Source organism: Semicossyphus pulcher, unplaced genomic scaffold, assembly GCF_022749685.1.
Source record: "Semicossyphus pulcher isolate SPU_LCO1_2020_fin unplaced genomic scaffold, fSemPul1.0.p SCAF_17, whole genome shotgun sequence".
Taxonomy (NCBI): Eukaryota; Metazoa; Chordata; class Actinopteri; order Labriformes; family Labridae; genus Semicossyphus; species Semicossyphus pulcher.
In genome coordinates this window covers 20,952,722-20,966,481 of record NW_027211681.1, presented here as the reverse complement: position 1 = coordinate 20,966,481, position 13,760 = coordinate 20,952,722, and the positions used below count along the sequence as shown (strand labels likewise).

General features: G+C 47.3%; 1 protein-coding gene across 2 annotated transcripts in view; it reads left to right on the top strand.

Moving 5' to 3' along the window:
* grin2ab (glutamate receptor, ionotropic, N-methyl D-aspartate 2A, b) overlaps positions 1 to 5,708 on the top strand; it is a 119,200-nt gene extending 113,492 nt beyond the window's left edge. For both annotated transcript variants that reach the window (XM_069665312.1, XM_069665311.1), the window contains 2 exons: positions 272 to 1,070; positions 1,157 to 5,708. In XM_069665312.1, the coding sequence (XP_069521413.1) occupies positions 272 to 1,070; positions 1,157 to 2,159 (1,802 nt within the window). In that variant the 3' untranslated portion in view covers positions 2,160 to 5,708. The remainder of the gene's footprint in view (positions 1 to 271; positions 1,071 to 1,156) is intronic.
* The last annotated feature ends 8,052 nt before the right edge of the window (positions 5,709 to 13,760 follow it).

Sequence of the window (13,760 nt, the reverse complement as noted above, 5' to 3'; positions counted from 1 at the left end):
ACCTGTGAGAACACGTACAGAGGTGACCCTGTCTTTTCTATACTGTCTATGTATGCAGATCTAAAGGTGACTCCCTTCACCTTGATGTGGACTTCACACTGTAATGGGATTGACTGTCATGTATGAGCTCACCTCATGATTAGAAACACATTAGAGGGCTGACACAGCGTGCCACAGCAGAAGATAAAGTATCAGCTAGCTGGCTGAGCATCCGTCCAAACATCCATCTATTGTATCTGCTGTCTGAGGTGCATCTCTCCTTGTCTCCTAGGTAACTCGCTCCATAGTCTGCCCCCGAAGGGTCCTGGTCTCTATAGCAACGCTGCTGGTCCGCAAGGTTTCCTGTCATTGGCCGGGCGACACAAAAACCTCCTCAACAATGCTGCTCCATTCCCCGTGCAGCCAAAAGCCCCCCCTCTTCAGACCAGCCCCAGCAAGCCCCAGCTGTCAATCACCAACGACAACGGCAAGACCCGCATGGCCGGGCCGGCCATCGCCGCCTCCAAACCTCGAGCCCTGTGGAAGAAAAGTGTGGAGACCTTAAAGACCCAGCCCACTGTCGTGTCTCCAGGCACAAGCCCCGCCCCCTCATCTGGACCCGGACCTCCACAGATGAAGAGTCAGCGCTACCTGCCCGAAGAGCCGCCGCACTCCGACATCTCAGAGTGCTCCAGCCGGCCGCCATCACACAAAGATTCTGACTCCATGGGGGCGAGGGGCGGGTTCAAGCCCATCAATCAGCTGAGGAAGAGAGGTGGAGGTGGAGGAGGAGGAGGAGGAGGAGGAGGGGGAGGGGAAGGTGGGAGCAGAGGGTCCAAGATTTACTCCATTGACTCAGACCAGGCCAGTCTGCAGTCCGCTCCCCCCTACCAGCGAGACAGCCAGGGGGGAGGTGACGAGCACAGTTACCCCCCTGACCTGTTTCCACCTGAGAGCACATACTCACACTCAATCCAGGCAGACGCACCCATTCTGCAGCTGAGCGCCAGCCTGCTGCACCACAGTCACAGCGCGGAGGCCGACCTGCACTCCCTGAAGGACAAGAAATACAGCACCTACACACACAGCAGGTATCACCGCCAGCAGAGAATGAACACCATGAACATGTTTTAATTATTATTTGTGTTTTAATAACTTTCACTCTCTTTCTCTTCAGTGTCAAAGACAAAACTGGAGGTTCATTCGATGCTCCAGCTGCAGCGCAGGGGACACAAGGCATCCGGCCCGGCCACTGTCGCTCCTGCCTCACCAAGCTCAGCGGCTACTCCGGCCTCTACACCGTCCGCTCACCGCAGGCGCGCTGCGACGCCTGCGCCCACCTGGGAAACCTGTACGACATCAGCGAAGACCACCTGCACTCACACTACTCCCACGCACACACGCACCCACACAGCGGGGACATGTTTACACACTACCTGCCCCAGAGCGAGTTGGGCCTGGTGGGCGAAGGGGACGGGCTGGTCAGCCACTTCGAGCCCTCCCCTTCCTCCCCATCTCCGCTCCCCACCCCCACGTCGGCCCCGCACCTCCAGCTGAGTCGTCAGCACTCCTACGAGAACGTGCTTCCGGATGGCGTTCCCGAGCGGTCGCCTCAGCAGCACACCCACCTGCGGGGGCTGAGCCTACCTGACAGGGATCGGGATCGGGAGATGACCCTGGACGAGGGGGCTTATGCTAACGTTCTCACCATGCGCTCTGATCGTCCGTTCAGCAGCCGCAGCCCCCCCTCTCCCTCACCCTCTCACCACCACAGCCTGGACACCCCGTTGCCGCTCCCCCGCCGCTCAAAGAGCCTCTTCCCTGACCGCCCCTCGCACAACCCTTTCCTCCAGTCAGCCCCTGGAACGACACAGCGAGACCCCTCCCCACAGGCTGTCACTCGCATGCCTCAGAGAAATTCCGCCCACGAGCTCTATAAGCAGCGGATGCCGCTGTCTCTTACCCTGGGTAACCATGGCAGCCATCACAACAGTCAGCTTGGCGGCCATATCGACCAACAGGTGTTCTACCCTCAGCAGGAGCCCCCCGTGGTGGCCTACATGGTCCCACCTGCTGCCTCTCAGCCAATGAGCTATGTGACAGCGCCCCGAGCCTCGAGCGCGGGCGGCAACCGGCCCCGGCTCTACCGCCGCATGCCCAGCATCGAGTCTGACGTCTGAGAGTCACCGCAACACCCTGTCTCTCACCGAAACACACTAACACACACGCATGCAAGACAGAGGTGTGTGTGACCGGACCAGGCAGCTCTGATTCTAAGCACACACACACACACAGACACACACACAGGTGAAAGGCGAGAAGGTGTGCTCCGGACTTAAAGGTTAAGATGCTGAGTAAATAAATCATTGTTTCTTTTCCACACCCTCTGTGGGGCAGGGTTGGGGCCACAGGGACACCTGCAGGCACAATCCAGGATGAAGAGTGTGTGTGCGTGTCAGTGTGTGTTGTAGCCTCAAGCTGTGGGCAACGAGGCACAAACTGACAATACGTCTGACAAGACAGATTGAATTCCCGGTGGAATAAAGGGGACACTGTACACGGAGTCTTTACACCGACAGTGGGGTCGGATAGAAGATATAAAAGTGTGTTTGGAAGACGAGCCGACTTGTCCCGCCCTCTCACCAGCCTCTTGGAGAAGAAGGGGACACAGGAAACCCCTTTCTTTCTGAGATCACACACCCACACACACACACACAGGTATCACCTTAAAACACACGCGCCCCTCTCCAGGACTCTCCTGTTGCACTATGATTTCTGCAGTCAACCCGTATGTTGTCTGAGCCTCCAAACTGCACTGCCAGCATGGCTTAAAGAGTAGTAAACTACACTAGAGTAATCCTTGACTTGAATGGATCTATCTTTGTAATAATCCAGACTTGGAGGCGGGCAGCTGGTCTGGCTACAGGTCTGAGAAGTGTTTCAGCTCCTGCCCGCAGATGTACAAACACTCGAACACACACATGCACACTGTGTCTGATCTTAGCGGGGGGGAGTAGAATAAACTAGCGACTGTTTGTAATCGTTGATGTCAGATAATTGAACATTCCAAAAAGTGGACCAAACATGGCCGCCGGTATCAGGAAGAGAGTGTGTGTTCTAGTGTTTCTAGATCTAGAAGACGTACAGTATAGCATCCTTGCTTCCTCTCTTAGCTAGCCTTCAGGTCATACTGCATGCTTCCTACTGCCCTGTGTTACAGTTAAACTCCTATACAGGGTCATATATGCACACACTCAAACACACATTTATGCACATACACACACACATACGCAGTAGTCTAGGATATTAGTTTAGGGTGGGTGTGTGTGTGTCGAAGCTATGAGATGGCTTCCTCTTTGTGCACTTTGTAGATTTTATACCCTGCCACCTAACACAGACGTTTGACCAAAAACACTTTTATACTGAAAAATATGAATATTCTCGATCATTCGCTGGATAGATGTTTTCTTTTCCTCTTATTTCTCTTTGACATTGGGTTTTAGGGCACCGTTACGGGCACACTTCTGTTATTTTCCATTGTGAGGTCAGAAGTTTTACAGTGTTAGATAATGGGTACAAGCATCATACAGTATACACAACAGCAACTCTTAATCTTCTCTCTTCTTTTCTATAACATTGACTGTGCTCATCCCTCCTTTTAGAGCCTTCCCTCCCGCCATCCGCTTCCGTTGATTCTCTTAATTGCTCCTCCGTCTTTTTGCTCCCTTCCCTGCTTCCTTCTATTGCGTAGATTGAATATCAGAAGAATAAAAGTTCAGTCGTGGTGTTTAAAAACTCAACATGTCTTATGGAAATCAATTATTATCAGTAGTCGTAAGATTTCATCAAACTCGACACCGGCTCTTTCGTAGGATTCAGTACTTTTTTCTAATAACTTTCGATGTAGAACAAAAGGCCCGTTTTAATGTTCCTGTAGTGAATTTAGCGGCTGTGTGCATCACTCTCTTTGCAAATTTACTCATCGGATTCAAACTCCTGGACGGGCGTCAGAGTAGCTGCCACTTGTGTGGCTCTCTGTTTGGCGAGAACACGGCGCTGTGTTTCAGCAGAGTCACGTGGCGAGGCAGAGAGTGTGCAAAGTGACTCGCTATTACAGAGGCAACACTCACTCAAACACACACACGCACACACACGCACACGCACATGCACACACTCGACGAGCTGGCAATGTGTGTATGAGTGTGCTAGAAATCCATAATCTACTGAGTAAGGGCATTGATTTTTGAGCACAAGGATTTGGATGGAAAAAGGACTTGATATCCCATTAGCTGAGCGTCTGTCTCTATTCTCTTTCTCTCTACTCTCTCTCTCACACAAACACACACACACACACACACACACATATATATATCTATATATATTGGCTGCAAAGAATGCAAGACAGTTTGAACAAAAAAACGCACCTTTGAACGGTGATCACTGCCCCTCTTTTGGTTTGGTGTGTGAGTTATATGCACAATTATCAGGTTGCAATATTATACTTCTGTACAGAGAAATCTTTGTTTTAAATGTTAGAAACTGATTTCATTTGTTTGATTTGAATGGTATTAAGTGTTGAGTTCATTTCAATAACAACGTGGCTTTTGATTCTGCTTCTTTAGAAAAAAAAAAAAAGACTGGCATGTTTTAGATTCTTGTGATTTTTTTCTCCCCCCCCCCCTCCCCCCTCCCCCCTCCCTCTGATGTGTTGTTGGTTGGGACCTCACTGTACAGTCCTCACTGCTGGTTAAACAGACCCGATCGGCTAACTAGCTAACTAGCAACACGTAGCTGGAATCGCATTCAATGAATAATGATAGTCCAGCCTGTGTGGTTAAAACAAACCCCCTCCCACCCACATGGTTCTCTTCCACTACGAGTCTGTGCTGTTTCACCTCTGAGAGCGAGCGAGTGTGTTCCTGTGTGTGCGTGTGTGTGCGTGTGTGTTTTACACCAGGCAGGCATTTATATAAGACAGAGGATGAATTCTGTATCGAGAGCTTGTTTGTTGTGTGTGTGTGCGTGTGTGTGTGTTCTTTTCTGTTCTCTCTTCCCTTCGTCCCACACATAACATTTGACCCGGCTCTTACTCATGAAACACAAATACAGTTACTCGCACACACACGCACACACATGCACACACACATGTTGCGTCTGTACTGTCGTGGTTACGAGAGCGTGTAGAATGAGTTTGGTTCTGTCCACCATCACAGAGATTTTTACACCGGCCTTTTGTTTGATTTCTATGATTTTTTTTTAAAACTGCATGACGTGCTTGTGTTTCTGGTGGTACCTATTTTGCTGCAACACCTGAGTTCTCCCTGAGTTGACCCCCAGGGCTACACGCACCAACGTCCCCCCCCTCCTCCGAATCGGTTAGCGCGACTCGTCTGACTCGAGCCCTTGATTCTTAAAAAAAACGGCTCCCAACCTGTGATGTCACAAATATGGCACCCAGCTGGCTCCTGCACAACGCCAGCCGCCGTCGAGGAACATGTGGGAAACGCTCCCAGGCTCAGCGCGGTCCTCCGTGTGGCCCAGGTGTGCACATGTTAAACACAGCACTGGGTGGAAGGAGTGTTGGTGTGTAGTCCTGTGGGTCTCCCTGCTGTGTATCTCACTTGTGTATAAGTTCAGGGGTTTCTAAGCTACTAGTTGTGTTGTAAATACTACCTTGTCACTCAGTACCTCTGTACAATCTGTAAATAAGTAAAGGTTACATTTTTCTACTTGTCTGGGTCTTGTTGATTTATCCATGCATCTATATCTACCTTTAACAAAAGCATTATTAATCCTTTGTAGATCCGTTTTATAAAGACAGTTTTGGTTCTTCGTAAACCTCCTGAACAGCTCGCAGACCCGCCAGCTCTGTCCCGATAACATGTTTGATATTTAGGACTCTAATTCTCGATGCTTATGTCGGTGCTTTCAGAGCAGGACCACCGCAGCCAATAAGAGAGACGTCTACAAGGAGACGGAGCCGCTGATGGTGTTTCTGAGCAACAGCAAACAAGTCTAGCCCTGAGGCTAACGGCAGCTAGCATGCTACTGTTGATGGGAAACAAACAGGTACAGTCTCACCCTCAGTCTCAGTTTTAATGACATCTACTTCCCCAGGGGATCACGTGGGATTGGGTATGATTTTAAAGCTCCTGTAGTCTGATTTTATAAATACTGTATGTGGATTTAGTCACCTTTGCACAGAGCCAGGCTAGCAGTTCCCCCTTTTCTAGTCTAGCTAGCCAGCTGCTAGCGTAGCTTAGCTCACACCCCGTCTTTATTGAGCTGTAAAAGCCATGTAATATAACTTTAACCAAAGTCTGTCTCATTAGAAAGTATCTGTCTGTCTGTCTGTCACTCTGCAGTTTGCTGAATACCCACAGTAAAAGGTTTATTTGGGATTCTGCTGTAAAAGAGCTCTCTGCCCCACTCACTAGGCTTTCGTAATGCACCCTTAACATGTGTGCGTGCGTGTGTGTATAAACGTGCGTGTGTGTTTAGATCAGTGTTCTGGTAAAAAAAACTTTATTTTTATATTTTTGTCTCCCTCAGGAGACGGACGCTCTAATCTGGGCTGAAGTGGGACAGGAGAGGGGAGCAGAGAGGAGAACACAGACAGACACACACTCTCAGACATACACGCGTAAGCATGCTGCAAATCACTACACACACAGTGAGGCTGGAGGATCTGTCACAAGCCATACACCAGCTGCAGCCAGAGGAGAAGAAGGAAGCAGAACAAAGATGTGAGGAGTCCCGCTGCAGCCGTCCAGACTTTCTTTGAAATGTCACAAAACAGTCCACAGAGCGTCTGCACAGGTCGACGCAGTGTGTGTTATCGTATGCATATATGTATGCACGTCCCTGTCTGTGTGTGTGCTTCCTCCGAGACGGGGCGTGAGGACCACAGCGGCCTAATTCTTCCTGACATGATCCATATGCTCATAGCTAATGGAGAGAGAAACAACACTCAGTCAGACGCGAACCTGCGCTTCTTATTTAATTAAGAGAATTGAGCCGCCCCACATGTCAGGCTGCAGAGTAATTACTGTAACACAAACAGGAGCGGAAAGCGTGTTCCTTGTACCCCTGAAGTAACACACAACCCTTAATGCATATTACACATACATGTGTATGTTTCTGAGGTAATCCTGAGGCTACACACTCATCAGATAGGATGCTCAAGCATGTATAGCCAGGCTGTAAGGGAGTGAGATTGAGTTGATAAAGTAGCATAATTAATTTCCTGGATTAAGAGCAACCCGGCGGCTGGAGGCGGGTTCAGAGAAAAACAAGAGTCAGAGAGAGACGAACTGACGGAGCAGAGGATGATGGAGGACGACGAGGGTGATAGCGCTGATTTTGACAGGCCTGCTGTAGGCCGTGTTGGCTCTCCCCAAGACTTCAAACATCCTCATTAACCAACAGTCAGCCTACACACTTAACACGTGTGTGTGTTTGCATGTACACTTGTGTTCCTAAACTGTTGTGATTGTGAGAGAGCGAGATAGAAAGAAAGAGAGAGAGGGAGAGAGCAGCGTGTCAGCCTACACACTAAACAAACCCATGAAAATTCATAAGGACCTGGCGACGCCTACTCACAAATACTAAAAATACTGGAGTGAGTTGAGCCTAGTCAGAGGGGAGGAAAGGGGAGGAAGAAGAGTGAGAAAGAGAGGAGATGAATAGAGAGGAATGAGAGAGCAGCAGCAGCAGAGGAAGAGGAGGAGGAGGGAGAGAAGACGAGAGAGAGGTGTAACATGAACCAGGGGAGAGTAGAGCAGAAAGAGAGGAGAAATAATAGTTACATCAACTGCATCCAACTTGGAACATCTATTCTCAGCCTCCAGCGGTCAGCACTCACTTTGTGTAAGAGTGTCAGTGCATGTGTGTGTGTGTGTGTGTCAGCTTGTGATCAGCGTCAACATGGTTTTTTTTACAATTTCCCTGGATATCATGAGCTTGAGGAAAAAGGAAAAAATAGGGTTTCAATATTTCTCAACATGTTGACATTCAAGCATCTGGGTGTGGGTGTGTGTGTGTGTGTGTGTGTGTGTGGGTGTGTGTGTGTGTGTGTAAGTCAATGTTCACTCTGATTTGATGGGAATTGACAGCGTTTTACCGTCAAAGTCATCCATCCAGCAGGGTAAGCGGGTCGGGAAGGACGGGCGGTTTTGATTCTGCTTTCAGGGCTGATATAAAGTCAAAGAAGACGTTTTGTTCTGGGCGACTGAATCAGGAAAACGTGGCTCCTTCTCTCTGATCTCATGGTGAACTTTCTGCAGGTTAAACTAAATATTGACAGATGATATTTGAATGACAGCCCAACCTTAAACCCAGAGTCTCAACTGTCTTTTTTTTAAGCTAGTCCTTTTTTATTTAGCTACTAAGACCATAAACTTTTATAAGAAGTCGACGTAGCCACCGTGGAGTCACCTCTTGGTTTGTGGAGTACCATTCTAGCGTCGTTATCTTACTTTAATTGATCCAAAAGTGACTGTATATGGATAAGAGGGTGGAGCTGGGGAGAAGCGAGGGTTTAAAATGATCAGCTTATGCTAATGCTAGCTTGGTTAGCATGGGCGTCAAGTAACTGTAGCTGTGTCCCATTACAAGGGCTGCATCCTTTGCAGGCCGTATTTGAAGGACGATTACGTCACAAGAGCGCGTCAAAGGCTCCTTCATACGCGGCCAACAAATGCGTCCTCCTTTTCCCCGGCCGCGTAGAATCCACCGGGTGCATCCCAAGATTCACAAATTCAAACAAGATGGCGGACTCTGAAACGTCTGAGGAATACTTACTTTGAAAGTGTATTTAGGGTTTCAACTCAATCCAATAGCTAGTGATACAAATATTAAGGATAACAACAAAAGGGGCCTTGAAACAAATTATAATAGTTTACGTGAACTTAGTTATGTTAGCTAGTTAGCCAGCTAGCTACCTGTTGCTAGGTGTCAGGAGCCGCATTTGGTGACGCAAAGTTAAGGACGCAAACAGGAAATCCTCTGTGGACCAGACAGTCCCATTTCAGTTCGGCCTTAGCGTCTACACAGGCTACAAATGATTCATCCTCCGTAGACCGCGTCGTTCAAAGGATGCAGCCCCCGAATGGAAGACACAGCTGAACATATCATTTGGGATGCTTATCTTGGCTAGCAGAACACTGGCTTTTACCAAAGTGAAAAATGAACAGCCAAAGGAGTTTTATTTCGTCCAAACAAGCACTGAATGAGACATTTTTCAGATCACAGTGTTAACAACGTGTCAGTCACAAGATAGCTACCCACTGCCTAAAGTATACCCTGCTTTATCGTCTAATTTACTCAAAATGAAAGCATAGTTCATAAAATAAACATCATGATGAAACTAGTGATTGAGACCATTAACTCATGAGGAAAATGTTTACTGAGGTAATCAATCAAGTGAGAAGTAGGCTAATATTCAGTCTGACATCTGGCCCCCTGCTGGCCATGAAAAAGAATGCAGGTATAAGTTACTTCACATTGACTTCTCAGACTGGCAGGCTGCGTCCACTTCTTACAAACACTTAGGGTAACATACGTACACAGAACTTTTTTATATTTGTAAGCACAGTTGGAAGATCCCACCACCTTTTTCTTTTGTTCCTACGGCAACAACTGGGAATGTTTAAGTCCACCGAATCTCATTAAGAATATTAGTTCTGACATATACTCCGACATGAGTTATGGGTCAGGAAGTAAGGAAGCTGACTGGCTGAACACATGAGCCAATGCAGTAACATTTTGATTGCCTTATTGAACGACATTTTACTGCAGCTTTATCTGATTAAGTTTGAGTTATCTCCTTTTCTAATAAGCAGCAGACGCAGAGCGCGATTAACATTCAGTTAGAGTCGTGTTTCTGGCCGTCCGATGAAAGTTTGTCCAACATTCTCTCTGCTTTCATCTTTTATGGTTTTGTCTCTGCCAACTCCACGGGGACATATTTGGCTCTTGTGCTCCACTTTGTTGTTCATCAGCTAGTTTCTAACTTTGTCTGTTTGCTGTTGCAGGTACTCCATTTTAAGTGCTTTTAAACAACTCTGAATCCTCCACTCCCACATGTATCGTCATCCATGTTTTGCACAAATACAAAGGATACAACACTGAGTAATCACATCTTACAAAGTGCCTAACAAGGTAACAAGCCAACATGTCTGCAGATGTGAATGTTTAGAAGTTATTTAAAGGGCCAGTCCAGCGATTTTCAACCTCAGTCCTGTCATGCTGTTATGGGGAGCTAATGCCATTATGGTCGGTCGCTCTGTGCCTTTGGAGGACGCTATCCGCTTCTCCAATGGGCCCTGGAAAACCTTTGTCAGACTACATAGAACGCCTCATCCGGCAGAGGCCAGGGAGCTCGCTAAACTTCACTTCCTCAGTCTAGGACGCCCGCCTCTGATGTCACGTCTCGTTCAAACTCGTCAGGTTTGAAATGTAGACTGAAGATTTTTTACACTTTTTAGATTTTTCTAGTATTTCACTCCAGCGTCTCTCGCTGGGCCCTTCCTTTCAGAGGGGGGGGGGGGCGCAATGCATGCTGGGTGTTGTAGGAATGTAGAATGGGCGAAACCACGAGCTGTTTGTACAACGTTCTCCACAGCTATGGCGCCAATTTCAAATATTATTGCTTCTATTGATTATATATAACACCAGCTTTGACTGTCAGAGGCTTTTTCCAGGGGCGAACTGCTCCTGTAACTAATTTTACACGTGACATTCAGTTCATTTGACCTTTAAGCTCCCTGTTGCCAGACGCTAGCGCTTTCTACGCCCCTTTTACAAAGTCACAATACTCTCTGTAGCGTCTGTATGAGGCTTTTAGCTCACTCCACTGTAAAGCTATAAATACAAAAAGCCAGGAGCAACTGCCCCTTTGCCTTCCTGCTCGAGGAAAGTCACGTGATGTGATGGAAAGAGCAGAAACACTGCACTGTCACCCAGGAGACCAGGGTTCATGTCCTCAGGAGAGCGGGCTTACTGTCCCACGTGAAAGGTTGGTTTCCTCAGGAGGCCGAGGCTCACGTCCTGGGCTTTATGTCCCATGTGAAGCCCATCTTCAATGTTGAGTTAATTTTCTAAACATAACTATTTCTAAATCTAATCAAGTAATGGTGGAGCCGAAACCAGCGAAAACGACCAGTTAAACCAGAGCCATGATCCTTAGTGATGTCACCAAGATTTTACAGGCAGATCCATCGTGTTGCTCTTTCTTTAGTCGATCCCCCTGCAAGATTAAATCACTGCTGTCCTGCTTTGATACCCCGGCTAAACGGCTCCTCTCAGCGCTCTGAAGTGGACTCTGTGCTGGCTTTGAACGCTGACAGATGATGTTTGATTGACAGCACAGTCTCTGTCCGTCAGCTCAGTTTGAGCAACAAAAGCAACATGGCTTCCCTGGTAGAGAGCTACAAATCTCTCACAAGCACACAGCGGAGAGTTGTCATGCGTGACTGATGACAACTACTCCTTCCTCACCTCCTCTCTCTCTCACACTCTCTCTCTTTCTTTTTCTCTCTCTCTTTCTGTCTACGTCTCTCTCTCTCTCTCTCTCTCTCTCTGTATCTCTTTGTATCTCTCTTTTCACCCTCTTTCTTTTCTCCTTCTCTCTCTTTCTGTTTTTCACTGTCTCTTTCTCACCTTCTCTCTTTCTGTCAGTTTTTTTTTCTTTCTTTCTCTTTCCCTTTGTCTCGCTCACCCGCTGTCTTTCTCTCGTTATCTATTTCCCTCTTTCTCTCTCTTATCTCTATTTCCCTTTCTCTATTTCTCTCTTTCTTTCTCTCTATTTCTTGTTCTTTCTATCTTTTTCCCTCTGTCTCTCTTTCTACTTGTCTCTCGTTATTGTCCTATCTCTCTTCCCCCTCTTTCTTTCTCTGTCCCTTTGTCTTTCTCTCTCTTTCCCTCCCTCTATCTCTCATCACCCCCTCTCTCTTTCCAGCTCTCTGTTTTTATCTCTCACTCTCTGTTTCTGTCACTTGCTCTCTCTTTTTTCTGTATTTCTCTTTCTCTCTCTTTTACTCTCTATCCTTTTCTTTCTCTATCTTTCACTCCCTTTCCTTCCTTCTCTCTCTCTTCCCACCTCTCTCTTTCTAGCTCTCTGTTTTTATCTCTCACTCTCTTTTTCTGTCACTCGCGCTCTCTTCCGCTCTCTCTTTTTTCTCTATTTCATTTTCTCTCTCTTTTACTCTCTATCGTTTTCTTTCTCTACCTTTCCTTCCCTCTCTCTCTCTTCCCACCTCTCTCTTTCTCTCTCTCTTCCCACCTCTCTCTTTCTCTCTCTCTTCCACTCTCTCTTTTTCTTTCTCTATTTCCCTCTCTCTATTCCTCTTTCTCTCTCTTTTACTCTCTATCCTTTTCTTTCTCTATCTCTCTCTCCCCCTCTGTCTCTGCCGGGCCATGCTTATGCTAATATCTGTATGCTAATCAGGGTACTTCCAGGTGCAGAAATAGACGCGGAACATTTAGAGTAAATTTAGCTTTAATAACCGGGCTAATCACACCATTAATGTTACATCCAGCCTGACGCACGCACACACACGCGCGGTGTGTAGCATTGTTGTGTTTCTAATAGAGGTTTTCCACCTGACTGCTGCTCGCTGAAGGATGCCGGGAGGCAGGAAACAAGGAGTTGGACAAACTCTGCTCCGTGTGCATCTCCAGCGCGGCTCTCCACGTGTGAGGGAGGGTAAAATGTGAGAGCTTCATGCCGTTTTGTTGTGTTTGTTTTATTTTGTCTCCTCTATAAATGATGAAGCTCCAGACGCGAGAGAGAGAGAGAGAGGGAGCGAGGCACTCAGATCTCTCCGGGGGGAAAGTGTTCACCGCTGGGCATCGTCCCCTCAGCATCACCCTCCTCCCCTCCCCCGTCCATAACCTCTCATGACAAATGAGGACAGATTGTGCTTGTGTGACTGAAATGAATGATTACTTATGAAACCTCGCTCTCATATTCAGAAGCTCCACTTTTACTTTGTTTCTCGTTTAATGTTTTTTAAAGTATCGAGTTTGGCATCCATGAAAAAGTAATATATTAGTCATTACTCTTGTAAAAGAAGGCATTAATTTTTAATCTTGTAGCTTTTCTCATTACTTCCTGGTCACAGTTTGTCAGAACTCCGCCTATAAATTACCGCCAGCTTCATTCCCTGCAAAGTCTCCTTTTTCACAACGTTCGCGACCTTGTGAGGCATCAGCGAGTCCCTCAGCGGTAATGTTTTGTCTTCCCCGTCGTCTGCTGGCAAATAAAAAGAAATCAAAGATGTGAGAATAATTTGCAGCCCGGAGAAGGTAAATCTCTCTGTCACTTCTCATCAAAGTTTTTCCAGACGAGAAAGGACGAGAGTTTATTTCACGTTAAATCACAGACAGGTCTGAAACTGTCAAATATGATACAGGAAGTACAAGATGTGGATGGAAAGCGATGTCATGATGCCAACAAAGCAACACAATGAACACTGATATCATCATTAATAGGCCGACTCCAGTCAGACACTTAAAATCAATATTGAAATGACTTATTTTAGGGTCTATTTTTTGTATGAGAAGGCAGTGAAGGCGCAGGTATGTGTAATCTATCCATCCATTATACCGTTTAACCTGTTAAGGGTCGCGGGGGGCTGTAGCTGATCCCAGCTGTCATTGGGCGAGAGGCGGGGTTACACCCTGGACTGGTCGCCAGTCAATCACAGGGCTGACACGAAGAGACAGACAAACTTTCGCGCTTACACTCACACCTACGGGGAATTTAGGGGGAAGCCGGA